The sequence below is a fragment of the Triplophysa rosa genome, linkage group LG4, assembly GCF_024868665.1.
Source record: "Triplophysa rosa linkage group LG4, Trosa_1v2, whole genome shotgun sequence".
Classification (NCBI taxonomy): domain Eukaryota; kingdom Metazoa; phylum Chordata; class Actinopteri; order Cypriniformes; family Nemacheilidae; genus Triplophysa; species Triplophysa rosa.
In genome coordinates this window covers 8,070,245-8,087,948 of record NC_079893.1, presented here as the reverse complement: position 1 = coordinate 8,087,948, position 17,704 = coordinate 8,070,245, and the positions used below count along the sequence as shown (strand labels likewise).

Here is a 17,704-nt window from a genome sequence, read left to right as displayed (position 1 = left end):
TCAATCCGTTTAGCAACAATAAACAATACGTGGCCAAAGTGCAATCTCAGCCCACAACTCAGCACTAATAAAACTGTCTACTTGTGTCTGTGTGTGTGTGTGAGAGAGAGAGACAGCCAGAGAGAGGGACACTTTCATGCTATTTCACGAAACATTTGCTTCACTTACGTGTACAGTATTTCAACACAAAAATGTCTTGGTCTTATTCACTAACCACCCACGATCCAGTTTATTCAGACGTTTAATGCCCCATGGGTATTTAAATTCCATCGCAAGTATTGACGTTATCAATCTTTTCACCATAGCTCAGTCAATGCTACCCTCGTCATATATTATTCTTGGTGAATACATCCCTAAGTGTTATAAATTTGGTTATACTGTAAATGTAACTGACGGATTATATCAAAAGCATCTTTTTCAACATTAAGATTTCTTGCGGTTTTATGTTTAAGTTTACCTTACTGTTCACTAAAACAGTCCTGCACTGACACATACATGTATTATCAGGGAATGAACTGTAAGTTAAGAAATAGTTACATTTATTCACCCTCATGTCACTCCAAACCTGACTTTTATTCTTGTGCAGAACACAAAAGAAGGTTTTGAAGAACTTTGGTATCCAAACAAGTATGGACACAAAATCACTGAGACATTTCACAAAATATCTTCCTTTTGTGTTCCACAGAGGATGTTTTGAACTACTTGAGGGTAAGTAAACGATGACTTTTTTTTGGGGGGGTGAACTGTCCTTTTAAATATGCACATCATTAAAACTGCATATCTAAAAATGATTAAAAAATGTAAAGCATGTCACAAATGATGAATTATGAAATTAACAAATTATGATTTTTTTTCAAAAGCAAATTTCCAAAAATGTAGTTTCATTCAGCGACAAGCGTACAAACATGTACAGTATACTGCAATGTCTCAACAGGAGGTGTCTGACTGTGTCGTGTGATTGAAGCCGGAGCGTCAATGTGTTCGCGTGTGCGCGGGAGGAACAGATATCAGGCATATTCTCTCTTTCTTTCAGTTTTTCGAGCGCAAACGTCTTTAAACTCGCTTGTCGTGAGACGCCTGAAGAAGTGGTGCGTGAAACTTGAACTTCAAAAACAACCTATCCATCTCACGGCTTGCTGTTCGCCTAGCAAAATTGTAAATTACAAAGAAAAGCAAGCTCTTAAGGCCCACATAGTTGACAGTCTAACTTATGTTGGGTGAATCTTCCAACTCGCGCACAAACACACACTCACATCTCCCTCTCTTCACACTGCTGCGTTTCCAAAAAGTCCTTCTCAGGTCTGTCTACTTAGATGTATTGCCCCTTTTATCCGACCAATTAGGCGTCAGCATTTCATCTCCCAGGAAACGTGTTTGTGGCTTTAATTGGCCATTTGATTTGCATCACTTTGATTTAATTCTAACCGAGTGAAGAGTTTTATTTTCGCCCGGGTGGCTGTTGTTTCCCCCGGGTGCCTGTGCCATGTGTGTGGTGTGGATGGGATGGGTGTATGCATGTTTTAAATAAGAGGGAAGAAAGTGTGTGCGCGATTCAGTTTGTGAGGGCGTCGGGAGTTGGATTCAGGGTGTTGCTTTGGTTTCTTTCGAGCATTTTAAACATTCTTTGAAGAGTGCTGGGTGATGTTGTGAACACTGTTACACTTGGCCAGTGTGTGGAGAGCATCATGTCTTATCTCTGCGGGCTTCCTGTCGACGTGTACAGGCAGGTGTGAGGGATCACATACACGCGCACACACACACACACACGCACGCACGCACGCACGCACGTCTGGTTTATTATCTCCGTGGGGACAGTCCATAGGCGTAATGTTTTTTATACTGTACAAACTGTATATTTTATCCCTAACCCAACCTCTAAACCTAAAGATCATAGAAAACTTTTTGCATTTTTAGATTTTTAAAAAATATTGTTCTGCACAATTTATAAGCTTTTTTTGCCCGTGAGGACCTCAATTTTGGTCCCCATGTGTTGGTGTGCATTCAGGTTTAGGTCCCCACCGGGATATAAAAACATGAACACACGCACACACACACACACACACACACACACACACACACACACACACACATGAACAGGCTCACAGGCCCTGGCTTGCCCACACACTCCGTTTCCACCAGTGGGATAAAATGAAGGGGATGGAGGACTCTATAGTGGTGTATCCAAGGAGAAAGACAAGTGCTTCTTTTTCTACATCAAAGCGCTATTGCAACCGTGCAGATGTGAAAGATTTTATATATCAAGTGTGTCGCAAAAAAACAATTGACCATATAAGTTCAAATGAATGCAAGAAATATAAATAACAACTAAATATATTAAAGCATGTAGAGTGAGCAGGTCCACAGCTATGGGGTGAGAGAGTATAAGGGCAGACAGGTGCAGGGGGTCCCACAACAATGCAGAAAGTATTGATGTAAGGGGCTCAAAGCAATACTGGGGTGGTCAGGAGGCCCTGCATTGTTAGCTAACAATGTGTAAAATCTGCACAAGAATGTCACAGTAGTATAACTGACCACTGTCAAGTTTGTATTCACTGCTTCAAACAATTCTACATTAACAATTCTGTATAAATTCACTCCATCATCACGCAGTTCGCACATGGACTGGGCGCATTAGTAAATGTGAGCAATCTAAATGCAAGCCTATAATTGGCATAATTTACCAACTGTACATACATGAATAAATCCCTCAGGGTGGTTGTGTACATACAAAGCCAAGGAACAGACTTTATAGAGCCAGGAATGATTTTGGTTCGCATGCCTACAGACGTGTTAAAAGAAGCACGAAGACCCTCATTCCCCTGCTTTCATCTTTTTTTTGCCTTTCTGAGATTTCTATCAGCAACATCAAGTTGAGCCAAAGTATAATCCCTAATTACAGTGTTATGATCAAGTATGCAAGTCCAAACAGACTAAAATGCTAATTAAAGGAGGCCGATGAACACTGGGCTCTTTCTCTCTTTATGCATGCATGCATGATATTGCATACGGAGTTCCAACATGATCTCATTAGTTTTCGAAAGTATTTACTGTATAAATAAAGTGAAGTTCTAGTACATATTCATATTTTTATGTTTAGAAAGAAAAAGTTGTGTTTAATGAATATACGGTAAGTCTTGACAGCTTATGAAACAAACACTATGTACAGTTTAAAGGAATATTGTTTCAAATCTATATAAATGTCTTTGTTGTGATGAGCACAGAGAAAGATATTTGGAAGGAGGTGGATGCTTGTAACCAAACAGTTCTTGGCTACCATTGACTACCATAGTAGGAATAATTACAATGGTAGTCAAAAGTGCGCCAGAACCGGTGGCTTTCTTACATTCTTCAATGGAACAAAGAAATGTTTCCTACTATGTTAGTCAATGGTGGCCAAGAACTGTTTGGTTACAAGCATTCTTTCAAATATCTTTCTCTGTGTTCATCAGAACAAAGAAATGTATACACATTTCAAACTTGAGGGTGAGTAAATGTAGATAGAATTTTTATTTTGGGGTGAACTGTCCCTTTAATAGACTTTTAAATCTTCACGATATCACTATTCAGGTTCGTAGAATGCCAATTTTTTTCAACTTTTAAGTACGCCCATACCGTCCATCAATAATAATTAAATTTCACCATACAAAGACTGCCAACAACTTTGCTTTCATTAAAGAGCCCATCTGGATTTAATTTATTACTAAATATGCCATTAAAATGGTGTCTTTACAACATTTATTAAAATTGTGTATATAATCATGCATGTCAATATTTTCTGAGAAAAATGCACAAATGAAGAAAATTCAAAGACATAATTGTGAAAAAAAATCTTTAGAAAAAGTCTCTTTAAAAGTCTCATTGTTTGTTATTCATTGTTGTAATTAAACACAATCCAAAGGAATCCATTTTGCAATATAGGCCTATTATAATAGAGAGAGTTTACAAAAACAGAGTTTCTTGTTGTTTTCTCGGTATCAAACAACTTTTTGAGATGCAGTGTCAAGCTACTGTCAAACTTAAAAAAAAAAGGTCTCAAGACCCCTGCACTCCGTTCCATTCTACTGTGCACCATCTCACATCTTTTTAAAGATAAGAGCACATCCACTGGGAAAGCAAAGACATGCTGTGCATTTAAATGGTATTTTATGCTTAAATTGCTTCAGACAGACAGACAGACAGACAGACAGACAGACAGACAGACAGACAGACAGACAGACAGATATAGATAGATAGATAGATAGATAGATAGATAGATAGATAGATAGATAGATAGATAGATAGATAGATAGATAGATAGATAGATAGATAGATAGATAGATAGATAGATAGATAGATAGATAGATAGATAGATAGATAGATAGATAGATAGATAGATAGATGAAATTAATATCTGAATATTCTAAATATAAACTCCTGACCACTCAATTTAAAAATAGCTTTCTCTGTCACTTATTTAATATTTATTTATTACATGTTATATATTTATTTACTTCAGTCCTTCCTTTCATTCTGTACTCAGGGGTTTAACTATGCATCTCTCTCTCTCTTTCAACATCTGACAGGCAGTGACAGAAGCAGCCTGGGGTGTTTGAATAAAAGATGAATACTCAGGCTGGTTCATGACACTGGGGTAACCCTGAACTGTAACAGTAGAACCGCAGCAGTACAGCGAGACCACAACAAAAGGATCACCCCATGAGAACCTCTAGCACTGGAGATCCAGGGAATCGGAAAGCAGGAGTTAATGCCGGCTCAAACATGAATACAATTCAGAGCTGAACAGAAAACGCATGAGCTTTCTAACTCAATACACAATACAGAGCGCTAACAAAAAGGGTGTGTTATTGTGTGCGGTTGTTTATTTAATTGTCCCCTGTGGGTGTGTGTATGTGTATTTAATTGTTTCCTGGCGTGTGTGTGATTTTGGATGGAACTGATGCCCATCCTTTTGGGTCCAGATGATATTTTGGCTGCTGAGCAATGGCACATCATTGAAAGACAGGCAAAGTGAGAATCACTAAGCTTCCAGCTTTTCCATTAGCGTCTCGGTACAAAGATTTCCCAGTCCGGACGCACGAGAACAAATCTCTGAGTGTCACGGCCTAGATCTGCGCAGGAAACTGATGCAAGAAGACGGGAATGTTTTTGCTTCATGATCTCTGCTTAATGTGTGTGTACGTTCTTGGTTCTGTTGCCGCTTGCCTGTGTGGGCAAGGAATACCAGGAATTCCTGTCGTGTCTTATGTTGAGGTTGAAACAGACAGTCGAGCAGGTCTCTACCTCACAAAACAATGTCAGCCTTGAATCTCTGACTCAGATTTATGTGCTGTGACAAACAAAGAACCACCGGACACTAAAGGAAGAGCTATGAATAAATTGCGTTTACAACATTCTCTTGTTTTAAACGAACCTGTCAATCAATTTCAGCTTAAGCATTATTTTCATACAATGAGCCCCAGTCATTTTCCTACTCACTGTTGGAAATGACAATACAGTCCAAAGAGAAAAATAGCACGAATGTGGGAGGTAAATTGAAGGTAATAATCCATAAGGATGTACTATTAAAAACTGTTTAAGGCCTCGGCATGAACAACTTTTCCAATAAATAAATAAAAAAAATCCCTCCCCGACTGCCTCGGCTTGTGACACTTGTAATACAACAAAGAAGATATTACAGCAGTGTTCACAAGGCTATTGTAAACGATTTACACATCTCTCCTTCGTTCTTAATCATCGTCCGATTTCGCTAAAGGAATATCTTGATAAATAATGAGTTACCCTTGCACTAATGGCTGTTGTGCACAGATATGTGGCGTCACATGAGAATAGCTCCCATCTGGTCACAGCCATCACTAACCTAATGTGTCATCTATAAATTATTAAGCTCTCATTTTTCAGAATGTTACACTCGGCCACTGAAAAAGCATCATTTACGTAGTCTTGCGTTTCGCAGATGCCCAGTGCAACCTTAGAAAAGCACACAACACAGGTTATTTACTGCGAGTGTACTTGAATTTGAACTAAATTGAGTTCCTGCAATAAAAATGTGATCAGAAAAGCAATGAGAAAACATAATGACGCAGAAACTGAGAGAATTAATACTGAAATTATCTCTCTAAAAAGGGATCTTTTATTGCTTTATACAGTCTTGCTCTTAAATTAACATTGTTAATTCAAATCGCTACAGTCCTACAACGTTTGCCATTGAAAATGAATAAGGACTTAATTTAGTCTCCTAATAAACCATTTTTCCTTATAAGGAAGGACGTCCTCATCATGATAAAGTGTCTTTCCTTCGGATTTGGCCAACTTCTGGGAAAGATTTTCAGCAATTTTGTCCCCAATAACCCAGCTAGGTCAAACACACACAAACACCCGCGCACGCACACACAGAGCGTCTGCCACCATCATCCTCTATCCTTTATAACCATTGCAGTGCACGTCCCCATAAAAGCTTCCATAATGCTTTCCCAATGAAAATCAATACAGTCCTACAAAAGTGAGGCGGGCATTAGTAATCTCCCCTCATTTCTCTCACTCTCTCTCTGTTACTCTATGTGTCTCCTGGCTGTTCCATCTATAGTCTCCTCCATTAATTTATAATATCTATCTCTGGAATTGGTTCTCATGAGTGTATGCGTGGCTCACGTGCATGCGAGTGTCAAGTATATCGGCTATCCATCTGACCTGTTGCCTGATCCTGACTGTGTGTGTTGAGTTACACAGACTCACCTACTAACCCCCTGTCTGACCACTAACCTTGACTTCAGGTGTGTGTGTAAATGCACTACTCTCACAACAAATGTGCACATTAACCACCCTAGTATATTGATTGCCCTCTGTCTATTCAAATGATAGAAATGCGGGCTGCCGTGGGGACGGGAAGCTGTGGGTCGATAGGTGTTGGCGTGAGTGGGCGGGAGGAGGCGGGGCTAAAAGAAAAGTGCACTGCAGCAAAGAGGTAGTTCGGAGTTTCACTCGGAAACATGCTGAGTTGCGCATTTGCAGAGGATGCGCGATAGAGAGATGGCAAGACAGATATAGGTCAACGGGATTTCCATTTTCATCACTTTTCGATTCTGCAAGCGCTGTTTATGCGCACACACACAATTTGCAAATTTATACTGCAGAGGGGTATTGGCTTGCCATCACACTATACCATCCCATCATGCAACACACACACAAAGTCTGGCCGACTAAAGTTAGGCTAGGTCACAAAGCTCCGTGGTAGAGGAGTTAATTACAGTGTGATCAATAATTGATTAAATCGTCTGAAAGAGTCCAACAAACTCTCCAGTAAGCATTAACGCACTCACACCGGAGAGCGGGAACGTGCACGCAAAAGAGCGCAAACACCGAATTCTCCATTAAGCATTTTCGTCTGACAGAGATAAAAATGTCAGCAGATTAAGAGGATTGACTCGGTATTGGATTAACCCACCCGCTGCGGTCAGAAACGCACCGGCGTGGATGGATTGATTAGGTCTTGCGAAACACGCGTCACCCTTACGGCTGCATCAGCTGTTTTTGAGACGCCGGTTAAAGATAGTTACAATCCAACTGTCAGTCATGCTAAAGAGGCCAAAAACGACATGTCATTTAGAACTCAATATCTCCTGTGTAGACCTCTGCGGATTGGGTTTAGGCTCCAAATACCTGTCAGAAAATGTAATTCGCTCCCAGTGCTCAATTTCACCATGTCGGTCCATTATACGGGGCCACCCTTCGGTTGCCGCTAAGTCCAAAGCACCTGTCAAAGCTTGTGCAGCTAATCTTTTTTATTATTAACACGTCCGGGTAAATGCAAAGCAAGCACTTTAGGAATGCTGCATCAAATGTGTGACCTGGATAAAAAGTGTAATGATGACAGATTGTGTCAAAAAGACAACCCTGCTAGCCTGCGTGATGTCTCCACTCAACCGTTGGGCACCTTCCACTCCAGGCTGCCTCAAAACAGGTAGACGTATATTTCGCTCTATATTTAACACAACCAAACATGTGTCAGGAAAATGAAAGCGCGTCCAAAGAAGTGGAGTAAATGTCAAAGACAGAAAAAGAGTGGAAGTATGACGGAGGAAAAGAGAGAGAAGTATGATGGAGAGAGAGCGAGATGAAGTATGTGTAAAGGGATCTATGCGGTTTAAGAGAAAATGGGTTAGCATTTCTCCTCTCTTCGACAGTCTATTTTCAGTAGCTACTCCTGGAAAGGAGAGCAGGCAGTTAGCACCACATAACCTTATCCACTCAACAACAGTGCAGGGTGAGACTTTCATTCTTATCTAAAACTAATGCAGTTTTGAGTCATCTTTTCTATTTGATCAGATTAGGATTTAGCTAAATGGAGATCATGGATCAGGGTAAACAAACTAAATTTACGTCTGAAACAGAACACAAGGTTATTGAGTAGATATGGGCCAATGTTTTGTAGGTGCCTATAATCGTGTTTTACAGAGTCTGAATTCTTAGAAAACTTAATTACTCGTTCAAAGGAAAATTACTGCAGTATCCACTGCTATAAGCATTGTCTTTACTAATCTGGGAATATCCCAAGGTACCCGGTGAATTCAGTTCAGTTTTGGAATTTGGGTCTAGTTCAGACTTGAGGCATCTGTCTTGACAAGACTTGTAACATTTTTGGTGCTAACCACCCAGTCCAGAACTTTCAACAACGTATTTACATTGAAAACAGCCAAATTACTGCAATTATTTCTGAAGTAATTATAACTGCTTCAGTCTTTAGAGCTGAGCACACTGATGTTGAGTCAGATTTATATCAACAACACGCCTTTGGACTCTTAAGAAACTAAATTCATTTTTTGCTGTTTTTGATGTGTTAGGGTCATACAAATATATTTCAACACATATCGCTGCTGTCCTTCTGAAACCTCGTATCTCCATATTTGGTTAAATGGTTAAATCATTATTATAAATCACCCTTTATGTTTGTCACTGGGTTTTGCAAATATCTAACCAATAAAAATTATTTTTTCCATTTCCTGAAAAACAGCGACGTCAGAGGGTTCGGAAGGACAGCGGTGATATCTATAATTTATAGACTTAAATTAGACTTAAAGTGATCATTCTGTCATAAATTTACTCACTGTATCACCTGTATGACTTTCTTGTATGTTTTGAAGAATGACAGAATTTTACCTTCAAGACAAACTTTTTTTGATAAACGTTTAGCCTAAACGAGGTCCTTTTGTCTTGTCTTAAATTTTTTTTTGATATTCTTAATGCAAAGCATTATTTTTTCAGGGTTTGTTCCTTAAGTGTCCAACAGCTTTCAGGGCTGTACTTTTGAATATAAAATCTAAACATATCCACAACTAAAACATAACTGACACTTTGTGAACATGGCTTGCAAGTACATGTTGAAGAAAGTGAATCACAGAAGTTCAGCTTCTTACCTGTTTGTTGTACTTGGCAGTCTGGCAGCTGTAATCGGAGCACTGGTCTGAGCTGAGGGACATGGCATCTGCGTTAGCCGTGCCATTACCGGTAAAGGTGTTAGTAGGGGGCAGATCCTGGACGGCCTGGTGCTTCTTTCCCTCCACGGGCGGCGAATTGGGCTGCAGATGCACCGCAGGCAAGGGCGAGCTTGACTTGTAATGGCGGGCCAGATCAGGGCTCGATTGGTGACGTCTGGTACCCAGTCTTGGGCTGCTGGGGTCCCCGTCTGCTGCTGCGCAGTACCGGGCGGCGATCCTTTCGCTGGCGTTGCTTGCCTCTTCATCCTCATCTTCTTCATCGCCAACCCCTCGCCTACAGCCATTCACTGTCATAATTCCACTGTACAGGGAACGCTCGGCTTTGGCGCTGCCGTTACTGCGCTTGTCTCTGCGTGGTTTGCGTCCACGTTCATTAAGGGAGCCCTGAGCTTGTAGTGGGGGAGGCTGTGGGCTAAAGAAGTCCTCCTCTGGTTCTTTCTTGCCTGCCTCGTAACCGTTCTTACCCTGGACCCCGCACTGCCGGGCCGTCACCACCAAGAGGATGACCAGAATGACGGCAGCGGCGCCAGCCAGGACACCAATGGCAACGCTCAAACGCTGTTTACCCAGTGCTCTCTCGCTGTCTGGGTCACCTGCAATATCCAGAGAGAGTGGGACTGCAAGGCTGCGGGCCACCTGAAAGAGAGAGAGACATATGGAGAGAGCGAAGCAGACTGAAAGAAAAGGCCAGAAATGGTGTGTGTGCCCTTTGATAACTGCATCCTCATTTTCCAGCTCTGTCTGCTGAAGCATACACACACGCACACATTCACTTTTACAGCGAGGCCCAGACTTCTCAATTATCATGTCAAGGCTCTGATATTCAATCATAGTTATTCTGTGCAGGCAAGTGTGACTGTGTATGCATATGCACATATCTTTCATCTTTGTATTTGCATGTTTTCTTCTCCCCAATATTTATGTGTGTCAACAGCAATTTGATGTATAAATATTTATAAACAGCAATATTTTGTTTTTGTCAAAAAAATGTTTTACTTTATGCTATGGTTTCATAGTCATGCTATTTGTAATGCAGATTTCCTTCCTCTTATAACAAATACATGTTCAACCTTATTTAGCTAATGACCAATCCCTAGACCAATTCTACATTGGCTCATTGTTGCATTTTGTCTATTTTTTGTGTGTATTGTAACCGTGTGATGCACTGCTATCTCTCACCTGCGCGTCCACTAATGTAGCATTGGCCAAGGTCTCATTGATGAAGACATGAACCAACGCTGTGGCACAAAGGGAAGGCACACCGCTGTCGTTGACCCGGACCACCAGGCGGTGCAGACCTTTGTGTCTTCTCTCCAGGGGCTCGGCCAGGGTTATGACCCCACTATTAGAGCCAATCTCAAACAGATGAAAGGGGTTTCCTCCAACCAGAGAATAGCGGAGATCAGCATTAGACCCTGCGTCGTTGTCAGAGGCCGTGACTGTCTGGACAACAGTCCGGGCCCCACTGGCAGGTGGCAGGAAGGTGTATGATTCATTAGCTGGTGATGTGACGGATGGCGCATTGTCATTTTCGTCAGTGACAAACAGGGAGACGGTAGCAGTGGAGGACCGTGGCGGTTCTCCACCATCAACGGCACGCACACGGAATGAGTATGCACTACGCCTCTCACGGTCAAAGGAGGCGGAGGAGAAAATGGTGCCGGTGTTGTTTTCGATGGAGAAAACTTCTTGCTTTCTGTCTTTGCCTTCCTCACCACCCTCTTCTTCATCATCCTCAACAAAAAGACTCAACTCGGCATTCTCTCCTTCATCTGCATCGGTCACGGTCACCATACCAACAGGGCTGTTGGCGAGCAGGTTTTCTTTGACATAAAATGTGAAAACTTCCTGGACAAATTTGGGAGCGTTGTCATTTCTATCTGTGACTTGAACTACGACGGTAGCGGAACCCTGCAGAGAGGGGGTGCCTTTGTCTCGGGCTATCACACGAAATTTGTACCGTTCCCTCAGCTCCCTGTCTAGCGCTCCGGTGGCACGAATATCACCGTTATCAGCGTCAATGTAAAAAGCTCCATTAACAGATGGATCCAGTGAATATGCAATCTCTGCATTTTTGCCGCTGTCGGCATCGGCCGCCAATACAGTGACCACTCGTTCTCCTGGGGAGTTATTCTCAGCAAAATGAACCTCCACTAAGCTTTGGGCAAAAGTGGGAGCGTGGTCATTAATGTCCACCACACGCACTAAAAGAGAACTATTGCTAGAGAGGCTTGGGCTTCCAGAGTCCACGGCCACAATAGTGACGCTATATTCACGTGTTGCTTCGTAATCCAAAAGTGCTGAGGTGTGCAGAAAATATTTCTTTTTGTTTCGCTCATAAGCATCATCTGTGGCTGGGGGAGGTGCCTGAGCCGTCTCGCCCGCTGGTTTTAGTGTGAAAGGAACGTCTCCCACCACGGTGCAGGTAACCGCACCATTCTCCCCCTGGTCATGGTCTGACACCTGCACTAGCGCTACTGGCGTGTCCACCAAAACATTCTCTGGAACCATGGCCGCACCGTCCCGTACAAGTATCCTTCCAATTTTTCGAATTTCCACTACAGGCACGTTATCGTTTTCATCTCTTACATTCAGAACGACCGTAGTGCGGTCAGTGCGGGGTGGCTGGCCCCGGTCACGAGCCGTTATGGTGAAACGTAGCTGTGAAACTTCTTCACGGTCGATGCGATGCAAAACACTTAGCCATCCTGATGCTTCGTCCAGCCTGAGGAGTCGTCGCACCGATTCTGTTGCGGCTCCAAACACATACTCAACCTGCCCGTTGACACCGACATCACGGTCCGTGGCGCGCACCTGCAGGACAGGTGTGCCAGGTGGGGCGTTTTCTGCCATTTCTGCTTCATAAACCGCTCTCTCAAAGCGTGGACTGTTGTCATTGATGTCCGTGATGGACACGCGTAACAAAGCTTGAGAGGAGCGGGGTGGGGTGCCGCCATCACGAACACGTAGCACAAGTTCGTAAGAATCACGCACCTCACGGTCCAAAGGCCCTTTGACAATTAGTTGTGGCTGCTTTTGTCCATCAGGTGTGTCCGCTACCTGCAGTTCAAATACGCTGCTTCTGCTGGCAGGCCCCGCCCCCGAGTCTAAGCCTCTCCTACGGTCCCCACCATTCCCATTTGCTTGTACGTTCGCAGGACGTCGCAAAGACGACCCTCCATCTCTGCTATCCTGGATGAGCTCATAGCGATCAATGCCGTTACGACCAAAATCACGATCAGTGGCGGTGGGAAGAAGATACAGTGTCCCAATCGGACGGTTCTCCTCAACAGATAGCGTGAGTACAGGGGATGGAAAAGAGGGTGTGTTGTCATTGATGTCTGTGACCACAATACGCCCCTCAAACAAATCCACCCAACTCTGCAGCGGACCTATGACTGACACCTCAAAGTTCAAAAAGCATTCATTCTCATCAAATATCATCTGACACTGGGGCAGCTTCTCTCTGTCAATCCTCCTGCTGCCTGTAGTCAGCTCTCCAGTTACATTGTCAATTTTGAAGTACTCAGAGCCAGATTCCAAAGCAAAAGTCACATCACCTGTCCCTATCCCGGAGGTGGACAGCCCCAGGTCCGCAGCCACGTTTCCTATATGCACATCGGCCGGCCCCTCTTCCGCCACGCGGTAGCGCAGAGCCGAATTGACGCGCGGGAGCTGAGTCAGCAGCTGCAGGATGAGCACGAGGTAGCAGCGCGCGGAGTGCACTGCGCCAACGCTCCTTCTCCCCATGACTCTCTCTCTCTTTCACTCTCTATCCCTCTATCCGCAGCCTGCTCCGGTCCAGAGCAGACGGGCTCAAGCCAAACTCGACACGAACAATTTCTATAGACGCTTCCTATTCGCCCCAAATCTTTTTTTTCCACCAACAGTCTTTTAGTTCCCCGGTCACGTTTTCAACGCGATAAAATAAAACATCCACTCTGTGAAGGGCTGTGAAGTCTTTGCGCCACTTTTACGGCCAAAAATATTCCTTTATTCCTTTAACGAGTAAACGGGAGTTACATTTGAGCAGTTTCAGCGACTTTGTCCGGCTCATTGAGATGCTGCAGAGCGCTGGCTCCTCTCGCGCTTTCACTGTTTTAAACTGCAATGCAGTAGAACACAAAAGAGATCTGTCTGAGAATTCGGCTCTCGCATTCGCATCTCAAAGCTTGCGCTAGCGGCTGGGAATGAGCCAAACTGCTTTTAAAGTCTTTTCCCGTTATTATACGTTCTCTTACCTTGAAACACAGCGAGGGGCAAAGCTTTCCCCGCAGTCTTACGCGCGCGTGCCAAGCTCTTATAGATTCCTTTACGGTTAACTTGACAAAGAGAAAGCTTCTTAGTCCGACTTCCCAAAGCACGCAAATTGGCCACTTATGAAAAGATGGAGCGCAGGATAGCGAACAAAAGCCTTAAGTTATTCCTCCAGAGTCCGTGCTGGATGTGTGTGAAGTATTTCAGGAAAAAGTCCCGCATTCTCCTCCTCCCTCACCTGCACGTTCTACTGCACTGCATGTGAACGTCCCTCAAATGATGCTGCAGTCTCTCCCTCTCTCTCTTTCTGTGTGTGTCTTCTCTCTCAACCTCTCCCTCTCTCCGTTCACTGCAACATTTCCCTCACTACGTAACTCGACCGTTCAGATGAAACGAGAGACCGGGAGTGTGTGCGGATGTCGTGCGTCTCGAAGGGGCTCGCGCTTTTCTATAAACCGGTGTAAAAAGCGCAAATACAGGGGGGGGGGTGTTTGCAAACGACCACAAAACAAAATACTTAAGTAGCGAAAAATATACCAACACAACTATACGGAGAAAACAGACTGTTATCAAAGCAGCTGAGTTTGACACAGATGGAAATGATTTTTCTATGGTCCTAAATATGAAATGTTTACAAAGCTTTCGATTCAGCTATAAATTCCCAATAGAAAATGAAAAAGTTTGTTCTCAAGTCCAATTGGGCGCCCTTGGGAAAATAACCATATGTTTTATTAGTAGTGTAGTAGTCATGTTTTGGGCAGATTGATAACCATTACCATAGTATAACTAAGGTTATCGCGGTGAACATATATGGTAAATGTGTGGTTATAATGGTTTAAACACAAATACAACTATGGTTAGTCAAACATGCGTAATTTTTGCGTAGGGGCTATCACGTTTAATAAGTGAAACGCTTCAAAACTGACAAAGGTCGTAAGGTGAGTAGTCGAGGTCACCCAATAATGATTTCATTAACTGCATTTATGTCGTTTCGATATTTCGATCATACATTGTTATCATCTTTATCTCTGTTTTCTGGCAACATGTATTCTATAATAGAATAATGTCATTGTTTTATTACATTATTTTTATGATGTTATTTTTGTTATTATATATCACGCTCTCATTGTCTGAATGCGGCAGTGTTGGCTGCGATCGGTTCTCGCTCATCCTCTGAACAATGAGCATGTAGCCTATTACACACACACTCTCCGGTCCCAGCACGGGCTGCCCCGTAGCCACGAGGATGCGCGAGCGCAATGCAGCACTGACTGAACGATACTACAGTCATACAACAAAAGAAGCAGCCCTTCTCCGTTTCCATCCCGTCTCTCAAACACGCGTTTAACGGTCGGGATTGGATCCGGTGCATGCGGTTGAAACTAACTGGAAGGGTTTCCCCGGTCAATCTCAGTTCGTCTGGTCAGAGGCGAGGGAGAAAGAGCAAGAGGAGAGGAGCGGCAGGTCTCAGCGCGGCTCTCCTGCTGCTGCTGCTGCACCGGGGCTGGTTAACATTCCGCCGGCGTCACCACGCGCGCGTGCTGGATGCTCTGCGTCTCGCGCCCTCTGTTGTTGCATCGCGCGCGTTTTGATTTTTCTTTCGAAATCAATCGCCCAGTCGAAGTGGGTGGGAGAGTGGATTTCAGTGTTCGTGTCCCATGAGCACCCTCCATCACGTTAAAGTTTGAGTCTAGTTAGCATACAAGCCACCGGTGAAACTTTATCTTGTGCAGAACAGACTCAAAAAGCAATTTAACCCGATGTTGCGTCCCCTGCATGTAAAATAGAACATCTGCATGCATTCTGTTCTATATAAAGCGCGTGTAAATAACAGCATGTATCCAATTTTTGTGACAATAGATATTTTCGGTGTCTTACCTTACCAGCTATATGCCTACTTATTCTAAATCAGTGGATCCACTTTCTGACTTCAAGCCCCCCAATGTCCTCAACAATATTACATACATAGAAACACGTATAAAGGCATGTTTTATTTTAATGCGATTTGTCTTATTTTAAATCATTTTTAAGCCATCTTGATTCCTGTCACATGCTAATTAGCGTGAAGATGTCACATGCTAATAGCATATTCACAATGCCTTTGTGTCATATGCATTCTGTCAAGTGTCAGCATTTCACATCTGTTTAGGCTCTTTCCACCTTATCGGACATACAACCAGGCTGCTCTACATACTGTCTACTAAGAAAAGCTAAGATTTATCCAAAATGTAGACTTAAATTTTTCACAAACTGTAGTTTCATTGATAAATTTGTCACTTAAATTGTAGTTTCATTGATAAGCCAATACAAGCAGTGTATAATACCAAATTTGAATAATATACATCATATAAAGATTGAATTTCATGGATATTAACCTACAAATGCATTCTTGTGGGACAAAGGGTAAAAAGAAGCAGAAGTAATTATTACCATAAGCATTATTACCTCTCTAATGTTATGGCCATCACAAAGGAGCTTTCTCAGGTGCAAGACTCAAACACTCACTGCTGTGCAATCATGCGTCTTCTAACCGAAGCGTGGAGTAAGGACATGAATTTTAAACATGCAAAGGGAGCCAGGAGAATAGGCTATGTATTGGGAGCACCAATTAGTTAACTGTGCTTTTGTGCTTTGTTTGAATGATATTATGTTTGTTTTCAGCATTGTAAAGCAAGTTGCATGGAATTTCATTGTTTTTTCGGAGTTCTGTTCTCTCACAGGGTTTTCTTAAAGCCAATTACACGAGAATATATCTAGGCACTCACCGATCTGGACCTTTTGTTTACACGTTCTTAAATGTCTAATCTTTAAATTGAGACATTCATACAGTACGTGGCTAATATATATTCTTTTACCAAGGTGGTACCCTGTGAATGCCCCTTATGGGGAAATGCAACACACCAGATTAATAATGAACACACCAGAAATAAAATTCACAAATCTGATTCAAACGAGAAACACATAATTAAAACCGATAGGGATTCTATACTCTAAACTTTTTATCCAGTGTAAACATCTAGGGAGGAACACAAATTTAGCTCTCTCACTTCAAGAGAGCTACAGCTGTTTCCATAGTTACTTTGATAAAGTAAAGCAACAAAACAGAAAATTGATGTTTAATAAAAATGCAGAGGTTATATTAAGAAAGCGAGTGGGAGACAACGGATCATAATAAGAACCTATTAAGCAAAAAAACTATGGTTACAACTTTGGACTACTATAAGCATTTGAAGGGATAGTTCACCCCAAAATAAAAATTCTGTCATCATTTACTCACCCTCTATTGTTCCAAACCTGTATACATTTCTTTGTTCTGCTGAACACACAGGAAGATATTTGGAAGAATGACAGTAGCCCTAAACAGACAAACTGCTACAGAGCGCGTTTTATAAATATGGTATCTTCTTCGGGAAAGAAGCGAAAACGTGACAACATCTTAGTGCTGTGTCAGCCACCATAGTGCTTCGAAAGGGAATGGTGGAGTCAGCCGTTGGTTGCAATTCGCCACTAAATTTCATACACTGGACCTTTAAGAGTAATTGATTATAATGCTCTCTCTTGCATAATGTAAAACAACATTTATCTAAAGTATCGTAGTATATTACGCAAAGTATTATCACACTGATGTTATCCAATCAGTTTGGTATTTTATCCCAACCCTTGCTCCTAGTTGGAGGCTTCTATTGAGTTTATTGGTTTAATGGTGCAGTAACAATTGCCAGCTGATACAAGCTGTGTAAACCTCTCCCCCAACTCTCAAGAGGCCTAACAGCCACTGACAGTAGAGACTGTGGCCTTCAGCCTTGTTAGCCAAACTACTGGTGCCGACTTGATCGCTGGTTTGAATCGTGCTGATAGAGGGTCAAGTAGAAACATTTATAAATGTCTTTGTTCCGCTTGAAAACTTAGGAAGATATTTGTAAGAATGTCAGATCTCATTCCCCATTTACTGCCAT

At 42.5% G+C, this 17,704-nt stretch overlaps 1 protein-coding gene across 1 annotated transcript in view; it reads right to left on the bottom strand.

Moving 5' to 3' along the window:
• pcdh7a (protocadherin 7a) overlaps positions 1 to 14,071 on the bottom strand; it is a 30,759-nt gene extending 16,688 nt beyond the window's left edge. Inside the window, exons 1-2 of the mRNA XM_057331644.1 lie at positions 10,671 to 14,071; positions 9,411 to 10,127 (exon numbers count right to left, since the gene is read on the bottom strand). Coding sequence (XP_057187627.1) covers positions 9,411 to 10,127; positions 10,671 to 13,241 — 3,288 coding nt within the window. The 5' untranslated portion in view covers positions 13,242 to 14,071. The remainder of the gene's footprint in view (positions 1 to 9,410; positions 10,128 to 10,670) is intronic.
• Positions 14,072 to 17,704: the final 3,633 nt, after the last annotated feature.